Source organism: Bison bison, unplaced genomic scaffold, assembly GCF_000754665.1.
Source record: "Bison bison bison isolate TAMUID 2011002044 unplaced genomic scaffold, Bison_UMD1.0 scf7180017864218, whole genome shotgun sequence".
Lineage (NCBI taxonomy): Eukaryota > Metazoa > Chordata > Mammalia > Artiodactyla > Bovidae > Bison > Bison bison.
The window spans coordinates 4,074,595-4,101,538 of record NW_011494790.1 but is presented as its reverse complement, the minus strand read 5'-3'; the positions used below and the strand labels follow the sequence as shown (position 1 = coordinate 4,101,538).

The following is a 26,944-nucleotide window of genomic DNA, read 5'->3' as shown; positions in this document are numbered from 1 at the left end:
GTCGGACAATAGATTAATCAGTAGATTAATCCTGGCATAGTGCTGGCAGTTGTCATATTTCCTTAATTCTAAAGCACATATCCTTCGCATTTTAACATCTCTGAAATTAGATTCATTTTGCAGTTGATGGTGTCTTAAAATAATAATCAGCATTATTTTTGTTTAATGGTATATAAAATAGTGATATCTTAGATTCATTAAACTATAAAAGATTGGCATGCAATCCTATCTTTTCTAGATATTTATCTTAAAGGCTTAAAGACTTTTTTAGTTGTTTAGAAATATTCAGTAATGGAATATCAGTGCTTTAATTTGCTGACCCGGTTTTAAATTCTGTCATCCTAAAGCATCTTGTCTTCTAAGTGTTGAGCACAGGCATAGAAGTGTACTTCAGGCCCTTTCCATTGATTAATGTAGCAATTACAACTCACTATAAAGGGAGGCAGAAGAAGAGAGCCCATCCATCTTAATGATGACTTTTAAAAAATTCAAAAATATGAGACATGCTATCAGTGGCCACACTCTATAATATGAAAGAAAGGTTTTTTGATTGAGCAAAAGGCAATAATTATGTGCAAAAAGACAAAGATAATGATTTAATCCTTGTCTTGAATGGAAGACAGAACATGTATGGAAAGCATTTCATTCTTGTTTGAAAAATCAGAGTAACCATTATCCCAAGGTTAGCTAATTATTCCCAACATGAAATTGATTTAAAAAAAAAAAAGAAAGTAGGCAAAGGAATTTATGTATTCCAGGCTCTCTAGAACTGGAAAGGGAAATTCTATAACAAAGTAATTCTTTCTCTAAAAGTAAGAGTCACAAAAATCTGAGACTTAAAATGGATAAAGAATTCTGGCCCCTTGAGAGTCCCTTAGACTGCAAGGAGGTCCAACCAGTCCATCCTAAAGGAGATCAGTCCTGGGTGTTCAAGGAAGGACTGATGCTAAAGCTGAAACTCCAGTACTTTGGCCACCTCATGTGAAGAGTTGACTCATTGGAAAAGACCCTGATGCTGGGAGGGATTGGGGGCAGGAGGAGGAGGGGACGACAGAGGATGAGATGGTTAGATGGCATCACAGACTCAATGGACATGGGTTTGGTGATGGACAGGGAGGCTGGCATGCTGCAATTCATGGGGTCGCAAAGAGTCGGACACGACTGAGCAACTGAACTGAACTGAACTGAATATGGTTTAAAAAAAAGTCTATGGCATAGACAGAAAGCAAAGAAGAACTAAAGAGCCTCTTGATGAAGGTGAAAGAGGAGAGTGAAAAAGCTGGCTTAAAACTCAACATTCAATCTTTCTCTATGTTGTTTCCTATTTTATTTATTTTTAATTTAATTTTAATTTTTTTCATTTATATGTTTTTATTTTTTTAATTAATTTATTTTATTTGGAGGCTAATTACTTTACAGTATTGCAGTGGGTTTTACCATACACTGACATGACATACATGTCATGGTTTTTGCCATATCTGTGACATAATACCAGAGAAGGCAATGGCACCCCACTCCAGTACTCTTGCCAGGAAAATCCCATGGACGGAGGAGCCTAGTGGGCTGCAGTCCATGGGGCCACTAAGAGTCGGACACGACTGAAGCAACTTAGCAGCAGCAGCATGACATAACACACAGAAAATTTTTTAAATAAATAAATAAAATATGTTTTTAAGAGCACTACACATTGCTCATTTTTTGAAAAAACAAACAAACAAACAACATTCAAAAAATGAAGATCATCACATCTAGTCCCATCACTTCATGGTAAATAGGTGGAGAAACAATGGAAACAGTGACAGACTTTATTTTCTTGGGCTCCAAAATCACTGTAGATGGTGATTGCAGTCACAAAATTAAAAGGCACTTGCTCCTTGGAAGAAAAGGTATGACAAACCTGAACAGCATATTAAAAAGCAGAGACATTGCTCTGCCAACAAAGGACCATCTAGTCAGAGCTACGGTTTTTCCAGTAGTCACGTATGGATGTAAGAATTGGACCATAAAGAAGGCTGAGCATCGAAGAATTGATGTTTTTGTACTGTGGTGTTGGAAAGAATTGAGAGTCCCTTGGACTTCAAGGAGATCAAGCCAGTGTTAGGAAATCAGTCCTGAAGATTCTTGGAAGGACTGATGCTGAAGCTGAAACTCCAATACTTTGGCCACCTGATGTGAAGAGCCAACTCTTTAGAAAAGACCCTGATGCTGGGAAAGATCGAAGGCAGGAGGAGCAGAGGATAACAGAGGACAAGATGGTTAGATGGCATCACTAATTCAATGGACATTAGTTTGAGCAAGCACCCGAAGAAGGACATCGAAGCCTGGCATGCTGCAGTCCATGGGGTTGCAAAGACTCAGACATGACCGGGTGACTAAACAACAGCAACAAAATATGGTTAGATCAAGATATATTTGTCGATATTTGTTCCAAAATAATAATACCTTCTGAACTTTCAATATCCAAAGTCAGTGTCTGCCTGAATGTTTCAATCTTTAAGGGATATACACACCCCTAGTCTCTGGAAAAGTTTCAGTTTAGTTCAGTTCAGTCACTCAGTCGTGTCCGACTCTTTGCGACCCCATGAAAAGTTTAGTGGCTGCCAAATAAGGAGCACACAGAATCTAGGGTGATAGAAGTTTTTATTCTAAGACTTTTGAAATTTCATGTCTCTTCTTTTTCAAATGTGATCACTATGTAACTAACACCTTAAAATCCAGACATGGGAAAGTATAGAAATACAACCTATGGTATATATTACAAAGACAAGATATTTAATTATTTTTTTATTTTCCTTTCTTCTGCTAATTATTTTTGTAAATTTGTCTCAACAGAAACTGAAAAGCTATATAAAACAAAGTGATGCTCAAAATGCACAAGCTGTTTTTTGACATTTCTAAAGACCTAAGTGTATTTCCGTATAATTGTGAGCCTCAACCTAGTTACTTCCCCAGCACTCAGTACTTTTAAGTGTTATGTTTATCATGATCAGCCATTTAAGGCATTTGAATGGGCGTGGTCACACTTGTTCTATTTGGGCCTCAGCTTTTTCATTTAATTTCAAATGCATGCTATTCAAGCATCCTTTGAGATTTCAGTGGTTGGTCATTTCACCCAGTATATTACATGCTTGTATATTACATTGGAGTCTTTTTTTAAACACTTTAAGGATAATTGACATATTGGAATTAACCTAAACAATTAAAGTTGTTTTGTATTTCCCTTTCTTTTGTAGTTCTGAAATAAAAAGTTACTTCTTAACTTTTTTGTTGTTTGGAGGTAAGAGAATGGAATTTGAAAAAGAAAAATCAGTTTTCTTTATTGAAAAGAGCTAATATACATATTTAAAATATTCTTTATTAGTGTAGTTTTTCTTGTTCCTTTTTAATTTTTTCCTTATTTCTTTGAATTCAGACTATGAAAAGGATTTTTTAAATTTAACTTATTTTTTTACACCCCAATACAAAATGAATAAGGAAATCTTAATAAACTATCCAGAATGGTTATCATATGTAATAAGATTCCCATTACATTGGTATTATAGAGATAAGGCTCACTGAAAGACTACTGAATTCAAAAAGACTTTAAATGAATGTGGGAGAAAGAAGTTTTTTCAAATGACAATGTGACAATCGTGTTTGGTTTTTTTAATACATATTAAAACATAAAATTTCTTAAATACAGATAAATACAAAGAAGAAAATTTAAAAAACACTTAATACTTGTAAGATCATAGTTAATATTTTTCATCTTTTTCAATGTCTACATCGGCACATGTATGTAACAAAGTGGTATTATATTATTTGGACTTCCTTGGTGGCTCAGTGGTAAAAAAATACACCTGCCAATGCAGGAAATGTGGGTTCAGTCCACGGATTGGGAAGACCCACTGGAGAAAGAAGAGGCAACCCACTCTGCTATTCTTGCCTGAGAAATCCTATGAACAGCGGACTCTGGCAGGCTACATAAAGTCCATGGGGTTGCAAAAGGGTCGGACACAACTTAGCAACTAAACAACAGTTATTTATGATGTCTTATAGTCAGTTCTCAGCATATTGAACATTATATTGTTCTGAACATTAAACACCGTCTACAACATTTAGTAGATACGTCATGTTTATTTGAACTGACTTTCCACTGTAGAACAATCTTCTCTGGGCCCTAGCTTTTGATCCCTTTCTATTCCACAGCATTAACCATTTTTGCTTCTAAAATTTCTAGTGTAAACGGAATTATGTTTAACCCTCTGGGACACATTGTCAGATTACTCTCTAGAAAGAATGTATAAAAGTGTATTCTCACTGATAGTATGTACATAAGACTGTTGTTTCCCTAACCTGAACAACACTTGGTAATATTATTTTTAAAACAATCTTTAACTATTGAAAGGGGAAAAAAAAAAAAAACCTTGATATCTAATTGGTGTTTTATTTTTTGTACTTCTACAATTGCTGATGCAGCTAAACATTTAAAAATTATGTTCAGTGGTCATTTCTTTTTTGTTTTTCCTCTTCATGGCCTGTGCCATTTTTCTATCAAAGTGCTTATCATTTTGTTATTGTTTTGTCTGAAGTCTTAATTAAGATTATTAACTCTTTTGCAAATTTTTTTTTCTAGTTTGTTATGATCTAGTTTTACTTATAAAAGCTTTTTGTAAAATACTATATAGGAAAACTAACTTTTATTTCTTTCATTGGTATAATGTTAAGAAGGCCTTACCCACTTTATGCTTATGCTTTCAAAGTCTTTTTTTTTTTTTTATGTAAACTCTAATCTATCTGAAATATATTTGCCGGCTTTGAGGAAAGGACCTATATTTATTTTCAGATATTACTGTTTTCCCAATACCATTAATTTATAATCCTAAATGATATTTTTTAATCAGAAACTATCTTTTCAAATAATAAAATATTTTAAATGTCCTTTAGTCATATTGGAGACTTTATAAGTAGAGAATGGAAAAAAAGAGGGCAATAAGATTTGTCCTTATATTACGTAAAGGAAATGACAGGGACTAGGAAGAATAGACAAAAGAGGCATTGATAAAGAAATACTGATAACCGTGTTTATTTGAGAGACTTTAAAAAGCCAAAGGAAGTCTTGCTAGGAAAAAGTAATGTGGTCAGAGGAGCAACTCTTTTATGAGAATGAAAATAATAGTCAAGGTGGTGAGGTGACTAGAGAGAGAGAAAAAAAAACAAGAATTCTAGAGGCATTGAATGAAAATAGTGGGATTCATGACATAGGCAGAAGTCATTAGGAAAAGGAAAAGGGAGGAGTTGATATCAAAGAGCATGACTGATAGGAAGTTGGTGCCTCAGCATAGGAAAAGGAAGTAATGCTGAGTTAGAATCCAAAATGAAAGGCCAAGCGTTCAGTTTTGACCATGCTGTCTTTTAATAGCAAAAAGATTTCTGTATATGACCTCATGTGAAGAATCTTTAAATACTGAACATAATTCCTGTATGTAACTTTGATTTTTAAATTGGTGAAAATCAGAGAGGTGAAAGCAATAGAATACAATAAATGGTGCTGTACTGTACTTCGTCCTGTCCGACTCTTTACAACCCCATGTACTGTAGCCTGCCAGGCTCCCCTGTTCATGGGGATTTTCCAGGCAAGAATACTGGCATGGGTTGCCATGCCTTCCTCCAGGGGACCTTCCCAACCCAGTGATCAAACTCAGGTCTCTCATATTGCAGCGGATTCCTTATCGAGCCACCAGGGAAGCCCTATAAAAAATAACTATAGTACAAGGCAAAATATGTTAAGTATGATAAGAGTTATAAGCAAAAGGAGTCAGACGGGAGAGAGATTTTTACCCAGGGGCAAGGTTTTCTTTAACAGTATCTTTTTATTTTGAGTCATTGTACCTCACTCCCATGTACAACTATACTCTGTTATAAGTTTAGGAAAAGATCATCAGATTCCTGTATAAAACTCCAAAATGTCAGACCTGCGAGGGATCCTAGAAGTCAACTCCCATCATCTCATTCCCTTCCTCCAGTATTATTGTTTGTCCTCTTAATGTACAGATACTGTAGATTGGATTACACAGGCTATATCAAGCCACTCTTATTTCAGACACTCAAAAATGAATCCCACTAACTGTACAGCTTCTTCATCCTGGTGAGAATGAAGACAATTTTATTGTAGGTTCTTCAGCTCAAAAAGAAATAGCCCCAGTATTATGCAGATTATAATGATTCAGCAGTTGATAATCTCTGAGAATTTTCATGCTCATATTTTACCACTGAATCTAGAGAATGAAAAAAGAGAAATAGGGAGAATGTCATCAGAGGGTCAAATACTTGGAAAATGAGGAAGGAAGCAGTCTGTCTTAAACTGGACAGAAGAGTGGTGAAACTGGGACTAGTAGCTACAGTGGTAAAATTGCAAAACTACTTAAATATCTGGATGGTGATTTAATCCTTTAGCAAGACATGGGAAGGGATGATTTGCTGAGCAATAAAGATACAACAGGGAGGGACTGAGTGTAAAGCCTGAAATCAAAGTTAAAGTCAGAAGGGAAATAGGAGGGTAGATAATGTTTTTACTTTCATACATTTCTAGTTAAATGCTAGAATGATACATCTAAGCTAAGAGATCAGTTCAGTTCAGTTTAGTCGCTCAGTCGTGTCCGACTCTTTGTGATCCCATGAATCGCAGCACGCCAGGCCTCCCTGTCTATCACCAACTCCCGGAGTTCACTGAGACTCACATCCATCGAGTCAGTGATGCCATCCAGCCATCTCATCCTCTGTCCTCCCCTTCTCCTCCTGCCCCCAATCCCTCCCAGCATCAGAGTCTTTTCCAATGAGTCCACTCTTCGCATGAGGTGGCTAAAGTACTGGAGTTTCAGCTTTAGCATCATTCCTTCCAAAGAAATCCCAGGGCTGATCTCCTTCAGAATGGACTGGTTGGATCTCTTTGCAGTCCAAGGGACTCTCAAGAGTCTTCTCTGATGGTTGGCAGTAAAAGAGAGGATGAAGAATAAAAAGGCAGAGGTGGCCCTGGCCTTGTGAGCAAAAATAACAGCAACACCTCCTGAATCATCGCTGTTACTCTGGGCACCTGTGTTTAATTTGAAGGCCTCCATCCTTCTTACATTATGAGACCTAATGAGATCATGGCTGGAGGTGGTATGACTGAACTTTTTGTGGCTGAGTTATACACATTACTGTTTTATCCCCTAATCTTGGTGATGAAATCATTGTTTCGAATTGAATCAGAGTTTCACTATGGCTGGCATGCAAGTTATTATTCTCAGTACACATTTTCCTCTTTACCAAAAATGGTACTAACAACTTAGGATCCTACTCATCTGTGGAAAACAAAATGGAAAGACTATGAAAATCACTTTATATCTTCTCTGGAAAATGACTTAGAAAAAAGATGTTAACGTCAGATTTCTAAAATTCCAGATTAAATTGTCACTCTTTAAGTAAATTTTAGATTGAAAAATTATAAATTTTTGACAAAATATATTTTAAGTTTGGGAAAGTGGTTAATTATGATATTTCTAAATGCTGGTTTCCCCCTGTCAGTAAAAATAACAAAAATAATAATGAACAAAGGCCATTGTGGCTTATTTGGCTGAGTGTAGGCTCAAATTTAGGATACTAGTACTCTGACTTCACTAAGGTATTATCTTCCACATACAAAACTGGCACAAATGAATTAAGCTCATGGAAAGAGGTGACATTTGTTCTTAACTTTTATACTCTTCTCTCTGGTTAGTCTCCTACCCAAGAGCGTGAGCATCTCTGTTTAGGATGTATGCATGATTTATAAGCATGGAAAGAAGAAAATGTCTTTTGACCTCATGTTTGTGGTTTAGATTCTACTATTTGTTAGAAATGTTGAATTGTTGGAAGTGAAATTCAGTGGATAATAGTGGATGCGGGATCTAGTTCTAGCTCCATCATTGCACTTATCATGATTTTGGAAAACTGTTTTCATAACACAATGTCTTACTTTCTTCTATAAAACAAAGCACAGTGCCTTGAGCATAGTAGGCATTCAGCATATATTCATGACATTAAATACAATAATGTATCAGTCAGGACTCTGGCAAAACTAGCACAACTTCAACTTTGGCTAGCTTCTGCACTGAAGAGAATTTATTGGTTTATATTAACAAAGCCGAGGGAAGTATAAAAGTGGACCTAGCTTCAGGAATGGCTGGAATCAAGCACTCAAATACTTTCAAGACTCTAGCTCCTCCTCTGCATTCTTTCAAATCAGTTAATTCCACTTGACACGGAATATGGCCATCATCAGCTCTTATATCTTTATATACCCTTGTGACCAGAAAGGAAAGTATTCCTTTTGCTTACGTTAGATGTAAAAATTCTAAAGCTGAATCCTTCTTGGTTTGGTTGGGATCATGATTCGTACCCTTGGACCAATTAATGTGCCCAAAAAAGTGAGTCCTGCAGAAATATGACACAGACACAAACATACACCTGAAATTGCATATATGAAAGTTCATTGATGACTCTAGGTGTGGTATACCTACGGATATGAGATATGTTCTTTTATTAAGACATTTCTGTTTCTTCCCACATCAGCTCTGTAGAAGCTCTTTTTAGGAGTAAAGGAGGTCAAAGCAAGGGATCTCCATGTTTTCACAGACCTGGCTCAGGACTCTACTCCTACTGCAGAGTCTTCAGCACTCCCATGTCTTCTGAATGGATACCTGGGCCATCTCTGCCCTTAGAAGGACAGTAAAGACTTCTGTCTTAAGCAGAGCATGATGTACATTTCTGGGAATCAGGAAACAAATCCCTTGCTCCTGCAGGGTGGTTTATCACCAAACACTCAATTGAGGGAGAACCTCTCTCAATATAATAATAAAAATGGCTTCTGTGTCTTGCTTCTTTTGTGTCAGATGTTGTTAGAAGCTCCTGAGACCCTGTGACTAGCATATCTTCTCTTGGTTATGTTTAGGGTGATAGCTTTAATTTGGCCATAATGAAGTATCTATATCACAAAAACTGGCAAATGCAATGGATGAGGACTCTCCCTCCCATGAGGAGCCAGTTTTTAACATTTACCAGCATGTGACTTGGAGCTTCATATGTTACCTTGCTTAGTCCTCATGAGAATCTCATAATTGGTATTGTTATCCTCATTTTAGAAGTTAATTTTTAAAAAATGGAGAAAAAGAAGTTTAAAAACACATAATGGATTGCTTGTTTGAACCTGTTTGCCTGTTGCAAAGCCCATGCAGTATACTCTAGAAAGCAGCTAACAGTGATTTATCTTTTCCTTATGTATATGGAAGCAGTTCTTCTGTTTGTCATTTGTCACATCAACAAACACTGAAATGTTAGCTCTTCTGGGAAGAGGAGGTAGTCCACTGATATAGTGCCTTCACTCTGCTGAAATCTCTGGCTGCACTGAGGGAATGCTTTTCTGTGTTTCTTTCACTTCTTGCTGCAGGTGGTTCATTGGGGACTGGTTGGAATGTAGCAAGACTTGTGATGGTGGGATGCGCACAAGGGCAGTACTCTGCATCAGGAAGATTGGACCTTCTGAGGAGGAGACACTGGACTACAGTGGTTGTTTAACACACCGGCCTATTGAAAAAGAGCCCTGCAACAACCAGTCGTGTCCACCTCAGTGGGTGGCTTTGGACTGGTCAGAAGTAAGGAAATCTGAGGCTGTATGTTTTGAGATGTCTTAACTATCAATACCAAAGCATTTAATATTAAGGACACCTGAGCGTGTGAGCATCTTAGAACTTAACAAGTAAGGACTGCATAACAGTGAATTTGGCCATGTTATATTTTTTTGCTGCTTGCCAGGAACTAAAGGTTTTGGGGGTCAGGAAACTCAATGAGAAACTAGTAATCAATTTGATTAAAAACAAGCCTGAAGTGAATTTGAGAGACTACTATAGTGAGTTAAGGTATATATGTGTATATATATATATATACATATATATATACCTTCTGTATATTTTTCTCTTTTTTTTTCCTTTTTCTTTGCTATTATTGAGCAGCATTTATAGGCTCAAAATAAGTGATATGTTTATCTTTTTTTCAAAGTAATGTTCAAGCCTAACTAACTCTTACGTATGAATTTGTTAATTGATTATCACATGTTATATATCTATATATATTTTAATTGCTTCTGTGGAAGAAATATGGAGTTGAGGGTTATAACATATCAAAAAGTCAAATTCAGATTTTATTATTACCTCCACTTACATGATTAATGAAGAAGATCTGACTAAGATAATATTTTTCTGGCATACATGTAAAAAGTCAAATATAATCCCAAACCCTCAGAGAAATAGTCTTATGAAAAATGAGGTAAGAGGTAGAGTTAATTGACTCTTCATTCTGCATGAGACATACACATATACATATTGTACCATTCTCTACTTTTCCTAAAGAGGAACTGAATCTTTCTCAAGTGTTGTTTAGTGTTAGAAAGGATGAGTATCTGGCTATATAACTAAAGATCATTTTTCTAAGTTAGCAAAACAGGATGCATTTCCTGCTGGAAACATAGTGGTACTTGCTTTAGGTATTTCCTGTAGACCTCATAAGTTTGTGAAAAAAATAAACAAAAATAATTAAACATTGTTCTTTAGGAACCTATGGATGTTAACTTTTCTCCCTGTGAATCTTACTACTTGAGTAGCCTTATTTTGCTAGAGGGCTGGGGTTGAAAGAGAGACTGTGTTTAAGATGGTACATGGAAATGGAGATTCTGACCAGTTGTGGTTATCTGTGGAATCTTTGGGAGACGTTGGGAGTGTTCTCCCAAGTTTCCTGGCCACAGTCCAGCTTCAGTAATTATATTCTGCCTAACTTTTATTTGTGTTTCAATCAAATGTAGAGATATTCCTGGTATTATTCACTCAGTGGTTATGGAAAAGGTATGAACTCTTCTGTTACCTACAGTGGGTGGATTAACTCCTAAATTCATTTGGAAGATAAAATCCATTGATAAAGAAGAGACATTTTATGGAATTGTACATGTTAGTAGTTGTTTTACTTGCAAGTCAGTGCCCAAAACCCTTGTAGAAATTCATAAATAGTTGTCAATAATGATGGCAACATTGTTACTGGAAAATCATAATGGGAGACCTGATGATTGGCTGCAATGTTTGAAGGGTTTTAGGCCAACTCAATAAGTATAATTGGGTGCTTTCTAACCTTATTGGGATAGGGACTAAGGAGAATTCAAAAGAATCTCATAAACTTGGGAAAATAAGGAATATCTATGAAACAACTAGAGAATAACATAAGACTATGTTTAACACAATGATGGATTGTATAAGTGATACAGAAATTCAGAAGCTAAGAAGGTCAGAATAGCCTGGAATAGAATCAGAAGGCTTTTTAGTTGATGAGAGTTGAACTGAATATTGTAGGAGTGTAAAATTTGAAGAAGCGAAGAGAACTGAGAAACTGGAGAAGTATTCCTGATAAGAGAAACAACTGAACAAAAATACAAAGAATATGTGGTGAAAGTAGGGTGGGAGGAAAGGATTTGTTTTAAAGAATAAATGGAAGATAAGATTGAAAAAGTAGTGATAGGTTAAAGGCTTGAATACAGAACTTTATACCACATCATTCTTCTGCAAAAAGTAGAGAAAAACAGACAAGTTCAAAAACTAGAAAAAAACTTCTGCCAATCACTAAAACAGCAAAACCTTCTCATGTGCAGACTCACTTCACATTGGTCTCTGCACCTACATTTTTCTTTGTTATTATATTTTTATTTTAACATAAAACACCAAATATTATCACCTTAAAAAATAGATTGTGTAAACTACTGCATATTTCCATTTCAAATACCATTTTAAGATTTTCTTCCTAATTCAACCTCATGTAGGTTGTAATTACCCTACTCTTAGCATTTCGATTCTCATCTCTCCAGTCTTATAAGTGACTTGCTCAAATGGTTCTATGAGGCTGTTAGGCACTCCTGGAAACTGCCTGAAGAAATATATGTAAGTGAAGGGGACTTCTAATCACATGTCTGCTATCTCTTTAAGATGGCTGAGTCAAAGCCTAGGGTAGAGAAGTAGAGCCAAGGGCATGGAGTACACATGTTGGGACTATCACCGCCCCACCCACCCCCACCCCCTCCAAAAAAAATTAGTGGGCTATTGTCTCTCTACAGGCAATGCAGGAAAACTATTCTGGGGTAAGCATGAGTCAGGAAATCCTGCCATTACCATCTCAAAGATTCTAGTTAACATCATCAATATCATCATGTTGATCTCTTGTTCTGGAGGAGAGATGATTTTTGCCCCATTCAGTCTCTCCTGTGTATTTTCCAAAGGAGAAGGTGTACTCTCACTCTTCCACTTCCCTTTACCACAAAACCTACTCTTCTCTAGATGAATTAAAAATAAGTAAAAGTAAATAACATTAAGTGAAAAAATGTTTGAGTAGCTATGGAGAACAAAGTGAGAACAAGGAGCCTGATCTTCCCAGAGGAATGTAACATCTCCCACTAATGAAAAGAGGGGGTCCCAGCAGAAGAGCAGGCAGTGTTCAGTCTCTTTCACTTTACTTTTGCAAAGATAATTTCACACAATATCTTTCTGACACACCCATGAAAACTTTCCTGCTCTTTCTGCCCCCTTCCCACTTCCAACTATCAGCTGTCTGAGCTCTGCTAATCACAAGGGTGAGGTTCAACTGGTGAAAACATGTTGCAGTAAGAGGAATGTACCCTCTGACCTTTTTCTTTCTTTGCCGGCTGCTCTCACATAAAATTTCCATTGTTGCAAAGCCGGGAACTATTTTCCCCATCAGTGAATCCCACCCCATGCTTATGGCGGAAAAAAAAAAAAAAAAATTTCAGCCAAATTACCTTCGTGGAAAATGACTTTTCTGCAGTCTTTTGTGGAACTAATGAAGCTATGGCTTTCCCATTTCCTACAATCTAGCCTCACTCCTGGGATCACCCATGCTATGTTGGACTTAAATGGCTTTCTGTTTTTGCCCTCTCTTGGCGTGTTTCTCTGAAAGCATTGCTGTGTGCTGTGGATGGGCTCCAGCAATCCTTAGCCATTCTTTTGATGTATAAGAATGGTTTCTTTTGACTCCCACAGAGTACCCATTGAAAAAGGTCTGTTTCTTGTACTTATTCTTCCACAAGTGGATGACTGGCATCATACTCAATTGACTTTATGGGGTTTACATTTAGGTAGCATTACTTAAGAAGGATAGGGGTGGGGGGAAATCTACCTCCAAGTCATTCTTTGTTTTAGTAGATACTTGTGCTATCACGGTGTTTACTCCTAGGTTCTACTCTGGTGCCATAACTAAGTAAATTAAACCCACTTATCCAGAGAGAATTCAGTCTAATGCCCAAATGTTAATGTTTCTATCCTTTATAAGTGAGAGCCAAATTATTTTCCCTGGTGTGGTTTCAAAATTTTTTCTGCAAAATGTGTTTTTGCTTCTTAATCATAAAATGTTAAACTGAAGTACGAATGTATCTCTCGTAAAAATCACCATCTATATTCAACTGAGGTGAGAACAAAAAATAAATGGTCTGATCAGATTTTAAATAATTGTGAGATTCTGAATATATGAATAAAAGAAGAAAGATATTTATCTGCAATAAGGAGAAATAGTGAGAAATAAGTTTACTAAAGAATCATTCTCCACTGAATTACCTTCCGTCCAGCTATTATAAGAATGAATTGAATGGATTTTGATATTTATAACTAGACTTTAGTCTAAAAAATTACTTTATTACTGAACTAAGTATTCAGTTTCTAATTATTCCTAATGAATTTTACTGCATACTCAAAAAATGTGCAAAAATATGCCCTTTACATGAGTATAGACTAATATTGTCTCTAAAAAATGCTCTGAATCATTCATGATTAATTTACTGCCTACTAATCATATGCATAATCATGGTTACTCTTGATTTTCTAGGATTTCTTATTTTGGGGGGTAACTAAATAAAACTGAGGCTGTCAGATAGATAAACATCTTTATTCATCAGAAGGCTAGAGAGGAGAAGATGAAATGTAGCTTAAAGAAAGAAGAGGCAGAAAGTAAAAATAAAAACAAGCTGAGGGATGTCTCTGCTTGAGCATCGCTGACATAAGATCAAAGCTGAGGGATGTCTCTGCTTGAGCATCGCTGACATAAGATCAGAAGAATTTGCAGGATGAAGCCCTACTTAAATCTAAGCTAGTCTAAGTGACATCCTTGTGCCTTTATTATTTTTTACAAGCAATTTTTAAACACTTAATTTTATAATCACCCTCTAGAAGAGTTGAGATTATGACTATAGACATGTAATATTCATGGCTAGATCTTCAGGGCTTGGGGCCATTGTATTCATTGAATCTTAATGTAGTTCTCAGTCATTCACTATTTTGAGAATCCAATTGATTATCTCTTTATTTCCAGTGCTATAGGATAGAATATCTATGGCTTATTTAGTGGAGCTTGGGCTATAATTCTCTAAAATTATTTCTTGTCTCAATAGAAGATGTTGTATGTTAAGCTTTGCATATAACTTCACATTGTCCCACAGAGGATTTGTACATTTATCTTTCAGATCGTTATCTTTTTCAAAACTGCCATGTGAATTTATCTGCACTACTCAATACTTCAGCTTCCCACTAGTAAAATGAGTGTGAAAACAGCACTTTGTGAGGTTTCTGTGAAGATTAGGTAGATTATGGTATGCAAAGGGCTTAGAACACTTAATAAATTTCAGTGTTGCTTTCTCGCTTTATTCTTCTCCCTATTGTCATCGATCTCATTTGTTTCGTTTTGTCTTTGGTTCCCTGGGGGCTTCTCAGACACAAATGAAAGAATCATCTGTCTTTGCATTGTCTGCTTCCCCTAATTGTAAACAGGACTTTGGCACAGGCTCTTAGGGAAGACTGCTAGATATCACTACAGTGTTCAAATAAGAGCAGAAGCTTCTTGCTACTGTAAAAAGATATTAGAATAAACAAGAGACTTATGTCCCAGGCTTTAATTAACTTTAGTTTTTAATTGAAATATCATTGATTAACAGTTTTGTGCAGATCTCTGCTATACAGCTGAGTGACTTAGTTATACCCATATAGACATTCTTTTATCTGAGGCTTTAATATATATACATATGCTTTTAAAATATGAAGAGAGAGAAAGTCTTGAGTACATTTTTCAATAAATTTTCCCAATATAGAAAATTAATCATAGCCTCAAAATATTGACTGAACACTAAACTGAATACTAAATACGAATCGGAATTCCTGATATATCCTATATGTCTCTGCTCTTATCCCTAAAGTCTGAAGTACCCCTCTGTCCTTTTGTACTTCACCTCATTTATTTTTATAATAATTAATACTCATGTATTCATGAGACTTTGTTTCTATGAATGCTAAGACCTAAAGTATGGATTAGACTGGAAGCCTTAGAATTTAGTTCCAGCTCTACAATTTGCTATCTGTTCAACCTCAATTAAGTTGTTTAAGCTTCCTGTAAAAGGCTCAAAAATATATATGAGAATAATGTATTGAACGTATTTTGTGAACTGTGAAACTCTAGTGGAATATAAAGCAGTAGGATTATCATTATCAATAATAATATTAAACATTAAGAGAGTGACAGAAATTCTCTAAGGCTGTGTCTTCTAACACTGATAAATGGTAGAAGAAACTTGTGTGAAGTCAAGAGGACCAAACACAAGTGGGGCAAGCTCAAGAGACTCAAATCAGGGTTCTATTCATTCTACAGAATGCATGATTGCAAGATAGTGTTGCGTGTCTTAGTTTCTTGACATATAAAGTAACACGGTTGTGGTGAGGATTAAATGAGATAATATATACAAAGTTCATGATGTAGGGTCTGACATCCAGGAAACACTCAGTAGGTGTTAACATTAGGTCTGCCATTTAATCGCTGCATGTCTTTGTACCAACCACTTACCCTAAGGTTGTTTCTTCCTTTTAAACATAATTGTCATCTCACAGGATTTTTGTGAGAACTTTGTGAATTACAGCACTTAGCACAGCACTTGATGCCTATCCCTTCTCCATCGGATCTTCCCAACCCAGAAATTGAACCAGGGTCTCCTGCATTGCAATCAAATTCTTTACCAGCTGAGCTACTAGGGAAGCCATTAATATCGAGAGTATTTATTAAATGGTGGCTGCTATCATAATTACCGTTATTAATAGCAGCAGTAGTCATAGGAGTAAGTCTCCCCATGTGGCTCAGTGGTAAAGAAACCGCCTGCCAATGCAGGAGATGAAGGAGACTCAGGTTTGAACCCTGCGTCAGGAGGATTCCCTTGGAGTAGGAAATGGCAACCTACTCCAGTATTCTTGCCTGAAAACTTCCATGGACAGAAGAGCCTGGCAGGCTGCAGTCCATGAGGTTACAAAGAGTCTGACACAACTGAACACACACACACACACACACACAGTCATAGTAGTAGCAGCAGCAGCATTAGCTTTATGCCTATTGAAGTGAATCTGGAAAGGTAAGCAGAGCCTTCCTATCAGTGTATAGTAAGCATATTTAAAGAGTTTGAGTTTATGTCTTGAAGACCACTGTATGATTTTTTAAAAAAATCAAAATAGAACATAATCAGATACGTCCTTTAGAGAGTGGATTGAAGTAAGACAAGAGCAAGAAACAGGAGACCTGTTAGAAAGTCATTGCAATATTACATGCAAGAAGTGATGTTTGTTGGTAGGAGGGTTAGTGGCAATGGAGACAGACAGAAATCAACAAATGTGAAAGAGGTTTAGGACTTCGGTTAATAGAACCTAGTGATTGATTATATGGGTAGAATGAAGCTGCAGCTGGACAGAAGGATGTTGACTTGGCTGTAAAACATAATAACAGGGATCAGGAATTTCTCTCTTGACCTCTAAATCCCTAACTAAAGCCTTTTCTGGAACCATATTGGAAAAAACTGGATGTTATTCTCCTTCAACTGTATCTTAATTAAATGTTTTCTAAGTTAAAGGAAATGCACTCTGTTACTACATTCATTGTGATGAAGAGTGTTTGTGGGTCCTTGATTTACACATGAAAAATTTGTATTATTTTTCTTTCTCTCTATGACATATCACCAGTTCAAGATTGCCCCTGACAAAGCCACTCAGGAGAGTGTACATTGTTCCTTAAGACATTCTCATCCCACAGCTAGTAGGTCTTGATTTACCTAAAAATAAATCAAAACCATTATCTTTGCAAATATATTTATATTTTGAAGATATTTCCAAATATCTTTATTGAGTGCATTCTCAAAGTCCTCTGTTGGATCCTGAGGATAGATAGGGTGAGGTTGTATATGAAGATGAAGCAGAGATGAAATTATTTTAAGCTTATAGTCTGATAGGAATGAGAGGATATATGAATTCATAATCATAAAATACGCAGATGATGACTAGGGGCACAAGAATTTATATATTCTTACATTCTCTGTAATGTTACTTATTCTTATGTTCACATGTCTATCTCCTGCATTAAAACCGTGAGCTCCTTCATTGACTTATTCATTCTTAGGTCTCCTCTCCCCCTACAGTCTACACTACACTATAGTCTAGTGTAGTTCCTGTGGGAAATTTGGTAGTAGTTTTTGAATGAAAGATGTAGAAACAGGGCTTCAAAATATTGTGGGTAAGGGTCTCACTTCACTGAGAAGTATAGATTTTAAGGAAAGGTTCAGATGTTCAGGGGGAAAAGCTGGAGGACTTCAGTCAGCCACCACATTGAGTAGGTAACTCCTGAACAGTAACTCTAGAGCACTCCAATTAACTTCAAAAAGAGGTAAATAATAGACTTTGTGACAGGAAGAAGGATCTTTTCCTCAGTGTGAAGAGCTTACTGGTCCAACTAAAGAATCGTCAAATTCCTTATGTTTAACTGATGGACAAGGAAGAATCCAGAGATTCTCTGTGCAATAAATCTTTACCTGTGATCATGTATTCTTAGCTACCGCATACTAAGAGTGCATTTGGCCTGCTATATCTCTGGGTTCCACATCCACAGATTCAACCAACCTAAGATCAAAAATATTTGGGAAAAAAATTCCAGAAAGTTCCAAAAAGTAAAACGTGAATTTGCCGCACTGGTACCTATTTGCATAGTGTTTATATTGTATTAGGTATCATAAGTAATTTAAAGATGATCTAAAGTTCACAGGAGGATGTGTGTAGGTTATATGCAAATACTGTCATTTTATACAAGGGACTTGATCATCAACAGGTTTTGGTGTCCTCCACGGTCCTGAAATTGTCCCCTGCTGATACTGAGGGCCACCTGTACACATCTAAATCAAACCTTAGCTTGCTTCACAAAGGTAATTTCTCATGGCCTACTAGTACCCGTAAGAATTTTTTTCAGAAGACTACACCTCAGTTCAGTTCAGTCACTCAGTTGTGTCCAACTCTTTGCAACCTCATGGACTGCAGCACACCAGGCCTCCCTGTCCATCACCAACCCAAACCCATGTCCATTGAGTCAGTGATGCCATCTAACCATTTCATCCTCTGTTGTCCCCTTCTCCTCCCACCTTCAGTCTTTCCCAGCATCAGGATCTTTTCCAGTGAGTCAGTTCTTCACATCAAGTGGCCAAAGTATTGGAGTTTCAGCTTCAACATCATTCCTTCCAGTGAACACTCAGGACTGATCTCCTTTAGGATGGACTGGTTGGTCCTCCTTGCAGTCCAGGGGACTATCAAAAGAAACCAAGGATTCCGCATTCCAAAAATCAATATTATCTTACCACAACTGAATATGGCCAAGGATAGGGAAGAGTCAAAAGGAATAAACCTACACACAATAAAAGAAGATAAGCTGCCAAGAAAAGCAAACTCTGGATTTAGCTCTTAAAGACCTTAGGGCAAAAGATAGAAGTTCTGCTATTCAAAAACTTAAGGAACTTTCATATCTGTTGAGACTTTGCTTAAGATTTAGTACATGTGTATGTTGTTTACTCAAATACACATTTAGTTGGAGAAAGATTTTCCTCAAATCTTTCTCTATGTTTAGACTATCGTTATTCATTAGTATTTGTTTTATTTACAGTGCACTCCCAAATGTGGTCCAGGATTCAAGCATCGGATTGTTCTGTGCAAGAGCAGTGACCTTTCTAAAACATTCCCAGCAACACAGTGTTCCGAGGAGAGCAAACCCCCTGTCCGCATCCGCTGCAGTTTGGGCCGCTGCCCTCCTCCTCGCTGGGTGACAGGAGACTGGGGCCAGGTAAGGCAGTTGGACTATGGGCCCCTGCTGAAGCAGCACCTTGAGACACTTGAGGTTCCTGATTGGGTCATTATAGGGGCTCACGACATGAGTAGCAACACACAGACCTAGGGATGAGATGGGAATGTGAAAAGTGCACAGGCGGCAGCAGTCACATGCAGACACTGAGCCATGTTTCTCCCACAGCTATACACTTCCCACATTCACCTACTTCTTGGATTCTAACATTTTAACTTAAAGAGAAATAATCTAGATGATCAGAGATTTGAACAGGCTACCAGAACTTTGGCTTCTGTTGCCAACTCTCTCAACTATTTCAAGAGCAAATCAGTTAACACCATTTTCTTAATTTTCACACTAAGAAAATAAATCCTCTTAACCTCACAGAAAACATGTAAGGATCTTAATTAGGTTTTATCTTTTTTTATTTTTTAATGGCTGCACTGGGTCTTCATTGCTGTGAGCAGCCTTTCTTTAGTTGGGGTGAGCAGGCGCTACTCTTCATTTTGGTGCAAGGGCTTCTCACTGCTGTGGCTTCTCTCGTTGCAGAGCATAGGCTCCAGGCACGAAGGCTTCAGTAGTTGTAGCACTCGGGCTCAGTAGTTGTGGCACACGAGCTTAGTTGCTCCACAGCATGTGGGATCTTCCTGGACCAGGAATCGAACCCATGTCCTCTGTACTGGCAGGCAGAGTCCTATCCACTGTACTACCAGGGAAGTCCCTGTATTTTTATATTGATTGGATTCATTTATATTTTATCTTCCAATTCCTATTTTCTTCTTTCTCAGTTTTAAATTATGTTATCTTGCTTAAGGTCCCCTTAAATCCTTTGAAAGCAAATTGATATATTTGAATAGAAGGCAAATTAAATATTGTTCTTTTGAAAGTTGAAAAGGAAACCTATTTAGGTTATATTAAAAAATAATGCTCCAGAAAGTAAATTTCTAGTGAATCAATGCCCTTTTCCTGTGGTTTTACAATTAACTTTGTAGCTAGTTATTTTCTAATATCTGAGAGCTCAGGTAAATCATAGTGGCATATAACTACACCAGCATGATTTTATCTGTGCTCTGGGCCTTCCATTACTTAGTAGGAATGGCATTTCATAGAATTACCAAAACTGTGGCCAAAATGCATTATTGCTAGAGTGTAGCTATATCTACAGACCTCTTTGGGGAGTGGGCAAAGATTTTCAGTCTCCATTAAGGCAAATAAATATTCTTGGTCTGTGCTCAGCCTTGTGGGGAAATAAAAGAAGTATGACCATAAAATAATTAACATTTGCATTTGTCTAACAAGTAGTTAATAATGTTCTTTCATATAATGATATTTAGTTTAATTTACAAAGTGCTCAACTGGAATATACATCATAAGCTTAAGTAAGAATCAAATGCAGTTAAGTGTTTATCTGTAGACATGTGATAGTTTCACAATTTATAATTGATATTCTGCTATTAAAGAATCAGTGCAGACATACTCTTTTGATTTTTATTTAAATTAGATAGGAATTTCCTTTCTTATATATTCTTTGTTGCAATGTACTGTTACATAAAGGTCATGTAGAAGTTTTTTCATGTTAATAATTTCACCAACAAATCCGTTTGAGATTATTCTTTTAAATGTTGTCAAGTCCTTTTCTTCTCCTCTCTATTTTCTATTCAGTTTCCTAAAATTGAAGTTAACCAGTGAAAATACCTTTCAAAGATGCTTTATTACATCTTTATGGTGCATTTATTCATCATTCTGTATTTAGAAAGTTAAAAATAAAAGTATCTGCGAATATCCTGGCAAGTCCTATAAGTGCCTTGAGAGTTTTTGCAAATTAATCCAGCAGGGCCTCGGTCTATTTACCTTGTAAATATCACCATCACCTGTCTTTGCACAAGTAGCTCCTCATCTCCTTGATCCCAAATCTCACAGGCTTTCCAGTATTCTGAGTGGCAGGCCCCGAAAATAGACCACAGCTTCACTCTTCAGCCAGGATAGCTGATCAGGCCCAGAGAGCACTTCAGTTCTAAAGTAATTGAATCCCGGGTAGATGAAGAAGGAAAGGGAGACATGCTAACTGGCTACCTACAGACCTCTTCTCAGATTTGTCTCAGATCTGCATACTTTACAAAACTCAAGGTACTTATTTAATGTCTTTTTTTTTTCAAACTGGTCTCATCACTAGGGCCCTCAATGGTCACTGCTGTTAGACTGAACTAATATTTTAATCAGATTCAGAGCACTCCAGTAGACCACTGAGTTGTCTTCCCACAAGTCTTTAATAAATAGGGAGCAATAGAATCTCTGACTATTTTACTTCCTCACAGGTATTTTCTCATTATACTCTTGTTTAACTTCACTGGCACTGATTGGCACTGTTGGAATCACAGCCCAAGAAATCTCCATCCGTTGTCTTCTGGAAACTATATTACTTCTATATTCTAGGGTAATGACACGATCCTTGAGTTTCCAAACCAGTGCTGTAATAGAATGATTTAATCATATACCTCCCCAAGATTAACTACATATGGGCTTTATTTTTTTTTTTTTTTCAACTGTTAAAGGAATATTTACTGATGGTTGACTGTACAAGGTGTGGGGGGAGTGAAATACAGGGGTTTTTTTCCCTATTCCATTTGTTTGAGGAACACCTTCATGATTTGGGGATCTCTGACCCCTAGTTTGTGGGGAGACCATTGGATTCAGTTCAATTCAGTTCAGTCTGACTGTTTAGAGCGTCTCCATCTTTGGCTGCAAAGAATATAATCAATCTGATTTCAGTATTGACCAAAATACATATGGGCTTTAAAAGCTAATATGTATAGTATTTGAAATGACATAGTATCTATTTTGTCTCCTGAAAATTGTTGAGAACAGCATTTTGTCTCTCCTTGTCTTTTGGTTTAGTGTTCTGCTCAGTGTGGCCTTGGACAGCAAATGCGGACTGTGCAATGTCTTTCCTACACTGGACAGGCATCAAGTGACTGTCCAGAAACTAGTCGACCTCCATCAATGCAGCAGTGTGAAAGCAAATGTGACAGTACCCCCATTTCCAGTACTGAAGGTAAGTTCCCCAGGACCTCCAGTACAGATGGTGAGGGGACTGTAGTCTCAATGATTCAACTGTATTGATTTACAGGGTTCAAAGAGCCCCATAAAACCACTGTTGTAGTGTGTTTGCATATAGCATTTGTGAAAGCTACACATGTACTGGATATATAATCAGGAAACCTAAGTTGTGTTTTTTTTCCAGACTCTCCCACTATCTGTATGACCTTATTAAGTCACTTAACATTTCTGGAGCTGAGTTTACTTATCTATACAATGAAAGACTGGAATGGAGATAATCTCTAAAGTTCTGTCCAACATAGCATTTTATGTTTGACTTGTGATTTCTAATGAACCAAGCTTGAAAGTAAAAACTTCTGTTTCTTTTTTGGCTATAACAATGGATTTCTGCTATTGGAAAGGTTAAAATCCATGCTTGTTATAGATATAATGAAAGCATATGTTTGGAACTTCTTAGGTTTCAAATACTAATTTTCTCATTGAAGAAAAATAAAAGAATGTTATTGTATAGCTGTTTATATAGGAGGACAATGTCTTCAGACTCTGAAAATTTTCTGTTACATATGGGGAAGTCTCTGTATTAACAGCAGATACCCATCCAAATTCTGAAATTTCTTATATTGTATTTAAATGAATGTACTTTGTTTATTCAATCAAGCATCCATTTGAAATCTCCTGAATGCTACTATGTGCAAGGCAGTATCACAGAAACTGGAGAGTACAGAGACAACTGTGGCATAGTCAGGAAGTTCAGACTGTCGTCTCATATATAAACATCTGAAGCCATGAATTTTAATTATGTAAGAAACCCAGCTATAGGACTCTACTTAAAAAAACAAAAAGATAAAGAGCTATGCTGACTATAATTTGTTAATACTTATCAAATGAAAATGATATGGTAATCTATTAAAAAGAGATTGTACCTTTTGATAAAATCTATCTAGTTTGAGGGACATTTTTTAATCTTATTTTTCAATATTTCCATGAGGAATTTCATTTTAGGAAGAGCAAGCATCTTGCATGACAAGATGCAGAAAACTTGCATCTTTGCAAGTGGCCCATTTCTTGTCTGAGCAGTATGAAATGTGAAAGTGTTAGTCACTCAGTCATGTCCGACTCTGTGACCTCATGGACTGTAGCCCTCCAGGCTCCTCTGTCCATGGAAGTATCTAGGCAAGGATACCGGAGTGGGGTGCCATTTCCTTCTCCAGGGGATCTTCCCAACCCAGGGATCAAACCCGGGTCTCCTGCATTCCGGGCAGATTCTTTACCATCTGAGCCACTCAGAACCTCCCTAGTGGCTCAATACAGTGTACTTACTGTATAGTTTACTGTTTCGAAGAAGTATAGCTGTACCCTATGTTAATTAAAAATCACAATTTTAATTTGCAGAATCTCTGGCTGTAATACCATCTCCTTTTTTCCCTTTGGTAAGGGATGTTCTATAAATCTAGCTTTCCTTCTCTTGAGAAGGGCTCAAAAATCTATGACAAACAGAAGTACTTTTCATAGCAAAACTATTTTCCTTAAATAATATGAAATTTAAAGATTTCTTTAAGCCTTGCAGCAAACAAGTCTTCATCTATTGTAAATTATTGGCAATCAATCAGTTCATGTGGGTTTGGGAGTCTGTTTTTCAGAGTTGAAAGATAAAATATTAAGGTGGAAGAGAGGATATAACTATCACAGTAAAGTATGTTGGGTATTATGTTAGGCCCTTTATATTTATTATCCATTATATATATCTCATGTACATAAATATCTATATGTATTATATAATCATGATAACAACCTTTTGAGAGTTGGTATTACTGATGAAGAAACTAAGGCACAGAGAGAGTAACTTACCCACATTACAAAAGAATCACGATTTGAACAAAGATTTGGAAGAGCCCTAGGGCATATCATTTTCAACTACATTTGTATGCTGTTTGTAATTTACTCGTAAAATCAAGAATTTTAACATGAAAACAGAGCTTCTGATTATGAAGTACAGAGACTTCTGGCATGACTGTCAAAGGATTCAGTTCAGTTCAGTTCAGTTCAGTTGCTCAGTCGTGTCCGACTCTTTGCGACCCCATGAATCGCAGCACGCCAGGCCTCCCTGTCCATCACCAACTTCCAGAATTCACTGAGACTCATGTCCCTCGAGTCAGTGATGCCATCCAGCCATCTCATCCTCTGTCGTCCCCTTCTCCTCCTGCCCCCAATCCCTCCCAGCATCAGAGTCTTTTCCAGTGAGTCAACTCTTCGCATGAGGAGGCCAAAGTACTGGAGTTTCAGCTTCAGCATCAAAGGATTAAGGCTTAATAATTGTTGAAAGACCTGGCTTTTTGACATGCCCACAATAATGTATGTTGAAGTTATATTTATAACTTTATTTTAGACCATTTTAGTAATTTCTCCAAACAGTTCTCTACAGTGGATAATTATCATACATAAACTTTGCAGCTGGAGATGTAAAGCTGTTTTTATAGTGAGCGGAATATCTTTTGCAACCGTACTTATTTCTGCCTTAAAAAGATTCTCTTAAAATGGATAGGTTTAATCCAATATTTCTTGGATTGTTTGGAAAAATACTTCATAGTTATTTCTGTCTGGCCAAATTACCTTTTGATCATCATAATCTGAAGTATGCAGTTAGGACACTATCTTTAGCCTTCTCAGTAAAGGAAGAAACTTTTAGGAAATTATTAATCCTGCAAAGTATGACTAATCTTCAAATTGTTATTCCCTAAAGCTGTTGACTCATTTAAGACAGGATAAAATTAGAATTAAAGTAGAAATAATATAGCTGTTGTAACTTGTTTTGTGTTCTCCTTAGCTTCCCAATAGCATATATATTGAGTATATTAAAATGTCTGAAACTATCTGTCCATTACATAAGAAGCTACTTATTGAATGCTTGCTGTGGCCAGCCTCTGCCATTTATTATGGAAATTCAAATACTCTTGTAAGTTCATAGTCTTACAGGGAAGATACTTCTTTAAAAAAAAAAAAAAAGCAAGATGGAATGTGTTATGTGGAGCCATTTACACAAATGCTAAGAGTGCTCACGTAAGTGGCTGATAACTTTAATGTTTGGATCAAGGCAAGCTTCATAGACTTAAATGGTCTGTGACCCAGTTGTAATCTGTAGTTGGAAAAATACAGATGTAACAGTTGATTTAAGTCATAACTTATCATCCATAGAGATATGAAATGGGCAGATAATATGGATTTCAAAAGAGAAAAGGCTCTTACATGAAAGTAATGTGAGCGTGACCTGATACAGTTTCTGGAAATCAGATAAGGAGAGAGGACGTAGCTCTTACAAAGGGGAAACTGGGAGGAAGGTCCAATTGTGGGGGAAGGTTAACCAGGTCAAGTTCTGGTTAACGCAGGAGGTAAAAGAGGACTGCTTTTTTCTACCAGAGTCAGGTTCCCTTGTTTCTTGGAAAAGAGGGCTACTGAGAAGCTAGTTCATCTCTACTCCAAGCAAGACAGAGTAGGACTGAGGAAGATCTCTTGGGAACTAAAAGACCATCTTTCATTGGGATCTCTATGGGTGACATGAACCACTGATACAATCTTGATTATTATTTCAACTACTGAAGTTTAGGAGATGGTTCTCCTTCTGTTATCTTATTTTAAAATAATAAAAACTTTCAAACATAGAGCAAAGTTGAAAGAAGTTTATAATGAACGTCCACCATCTAGATTCTACCATTAACATTTTACTGAACTTGCCTTATCACATAGAAATCTATCTGTCCATTTGTTAAGTGATGGTGTTTAAATAATGTGCTTTCCATTCATCCAACCAATAAATTCATTTAATTTGCAAACATGCCTACCATGTGCCAGCCACTGAGACTACAAAAGATTCCTCTCCTCAAAGGAAGCACAGTTTAGTAGGGGTGACAGCATGCAAACAAATAGTTTTCACCATATGGCCAGTACATGGACATCACCAGATGGTCAACACCAAAATCAGATTGATTATATTCTTTGCAGCCAAAGATGGAGAAGCTCTATACAGTCAGCAAAAACAAGACCAGGAGCTAACTGTGGCTCAGACCATGAACTCCATATTGCCAAATTCAGAGTGAAATTGAAGAAAGTAGGGAAAACCACTAGACCATTCAGGTATGACCTAAATCAAATCCCTTATGATTATACAGTGGAAGTGAGAAATAGATTTAAGGACCTAGATCTGATAGATAGAGTGCCTGATGAACTATGGAATGAGGTTCATGACATTGTACAGGAGACAGGGATCAAGACCATTCCCATAGAAAAGAAATGCAAAAAAGCAAAATGGCTGTCTGGGGAGGCCTTACAAATAGCTGTGAAAAGAAGAGAAGCGAAAAGCAGAGGAGAAAAGGAAAGATATAAGCATCTGAATGCAGAGTTCCAAAGAATAGCAAGAAGAGATAAGAAAGCCTTCCTCAGCAATCAATGCAAAGAAATAGAGGAAAACAACAGAACGGGAAAGACTAGCGATCTCTTCAAGAAAATTAGAGATACCAAGAGTATATTTCATGCAAAGATGGGCTCGATAAAGGACAGAAATGGTATGGACCTAAAAGAAGCAGAAGATATTAAGAAGAGATGGCAAGAATACAAAAAAGATCTTCACGACCCAGATAATCACGATGGTGTGATCACTGACCTAGAGCCAGACATCCTG

At 36.8% G+C, this 26,944-nt stretch overlaps 1 protein-coding gene across 3 annotated transcripts in view; it reads left to right on the top strand.

Annotated features, from left to right (window-relative positions):
• ADAMTS6 (ADAM metallopeptidase with thrombospondin type 1 motif, 6) overlaps positions 1–26,944 on the top strand; it is a 286,481-nt gene that overhangs the window by 244,191 nt on the left and 15,346 nt on the right. For all 3 annotated transcript variants that reach the window (XM_010845526.1, XM_010845524.1, XM_010845525.1), the window contains 3 exons: positions 9,446–9,650; positions 19,039–19,215; positions 22,111–22,267. In XM_010845526.1, the coding sequence (XP_010843828.1) occupies positions 9,446–9,650; positions 19,039–19,215; positions 22,111–22,267 (539 nt within the window). The remainder of the gene's footprint in view (positions 1–9,445; positions 9,651–19,038; positions 19,216–22,110; positions 22,268–26,944) is intronic.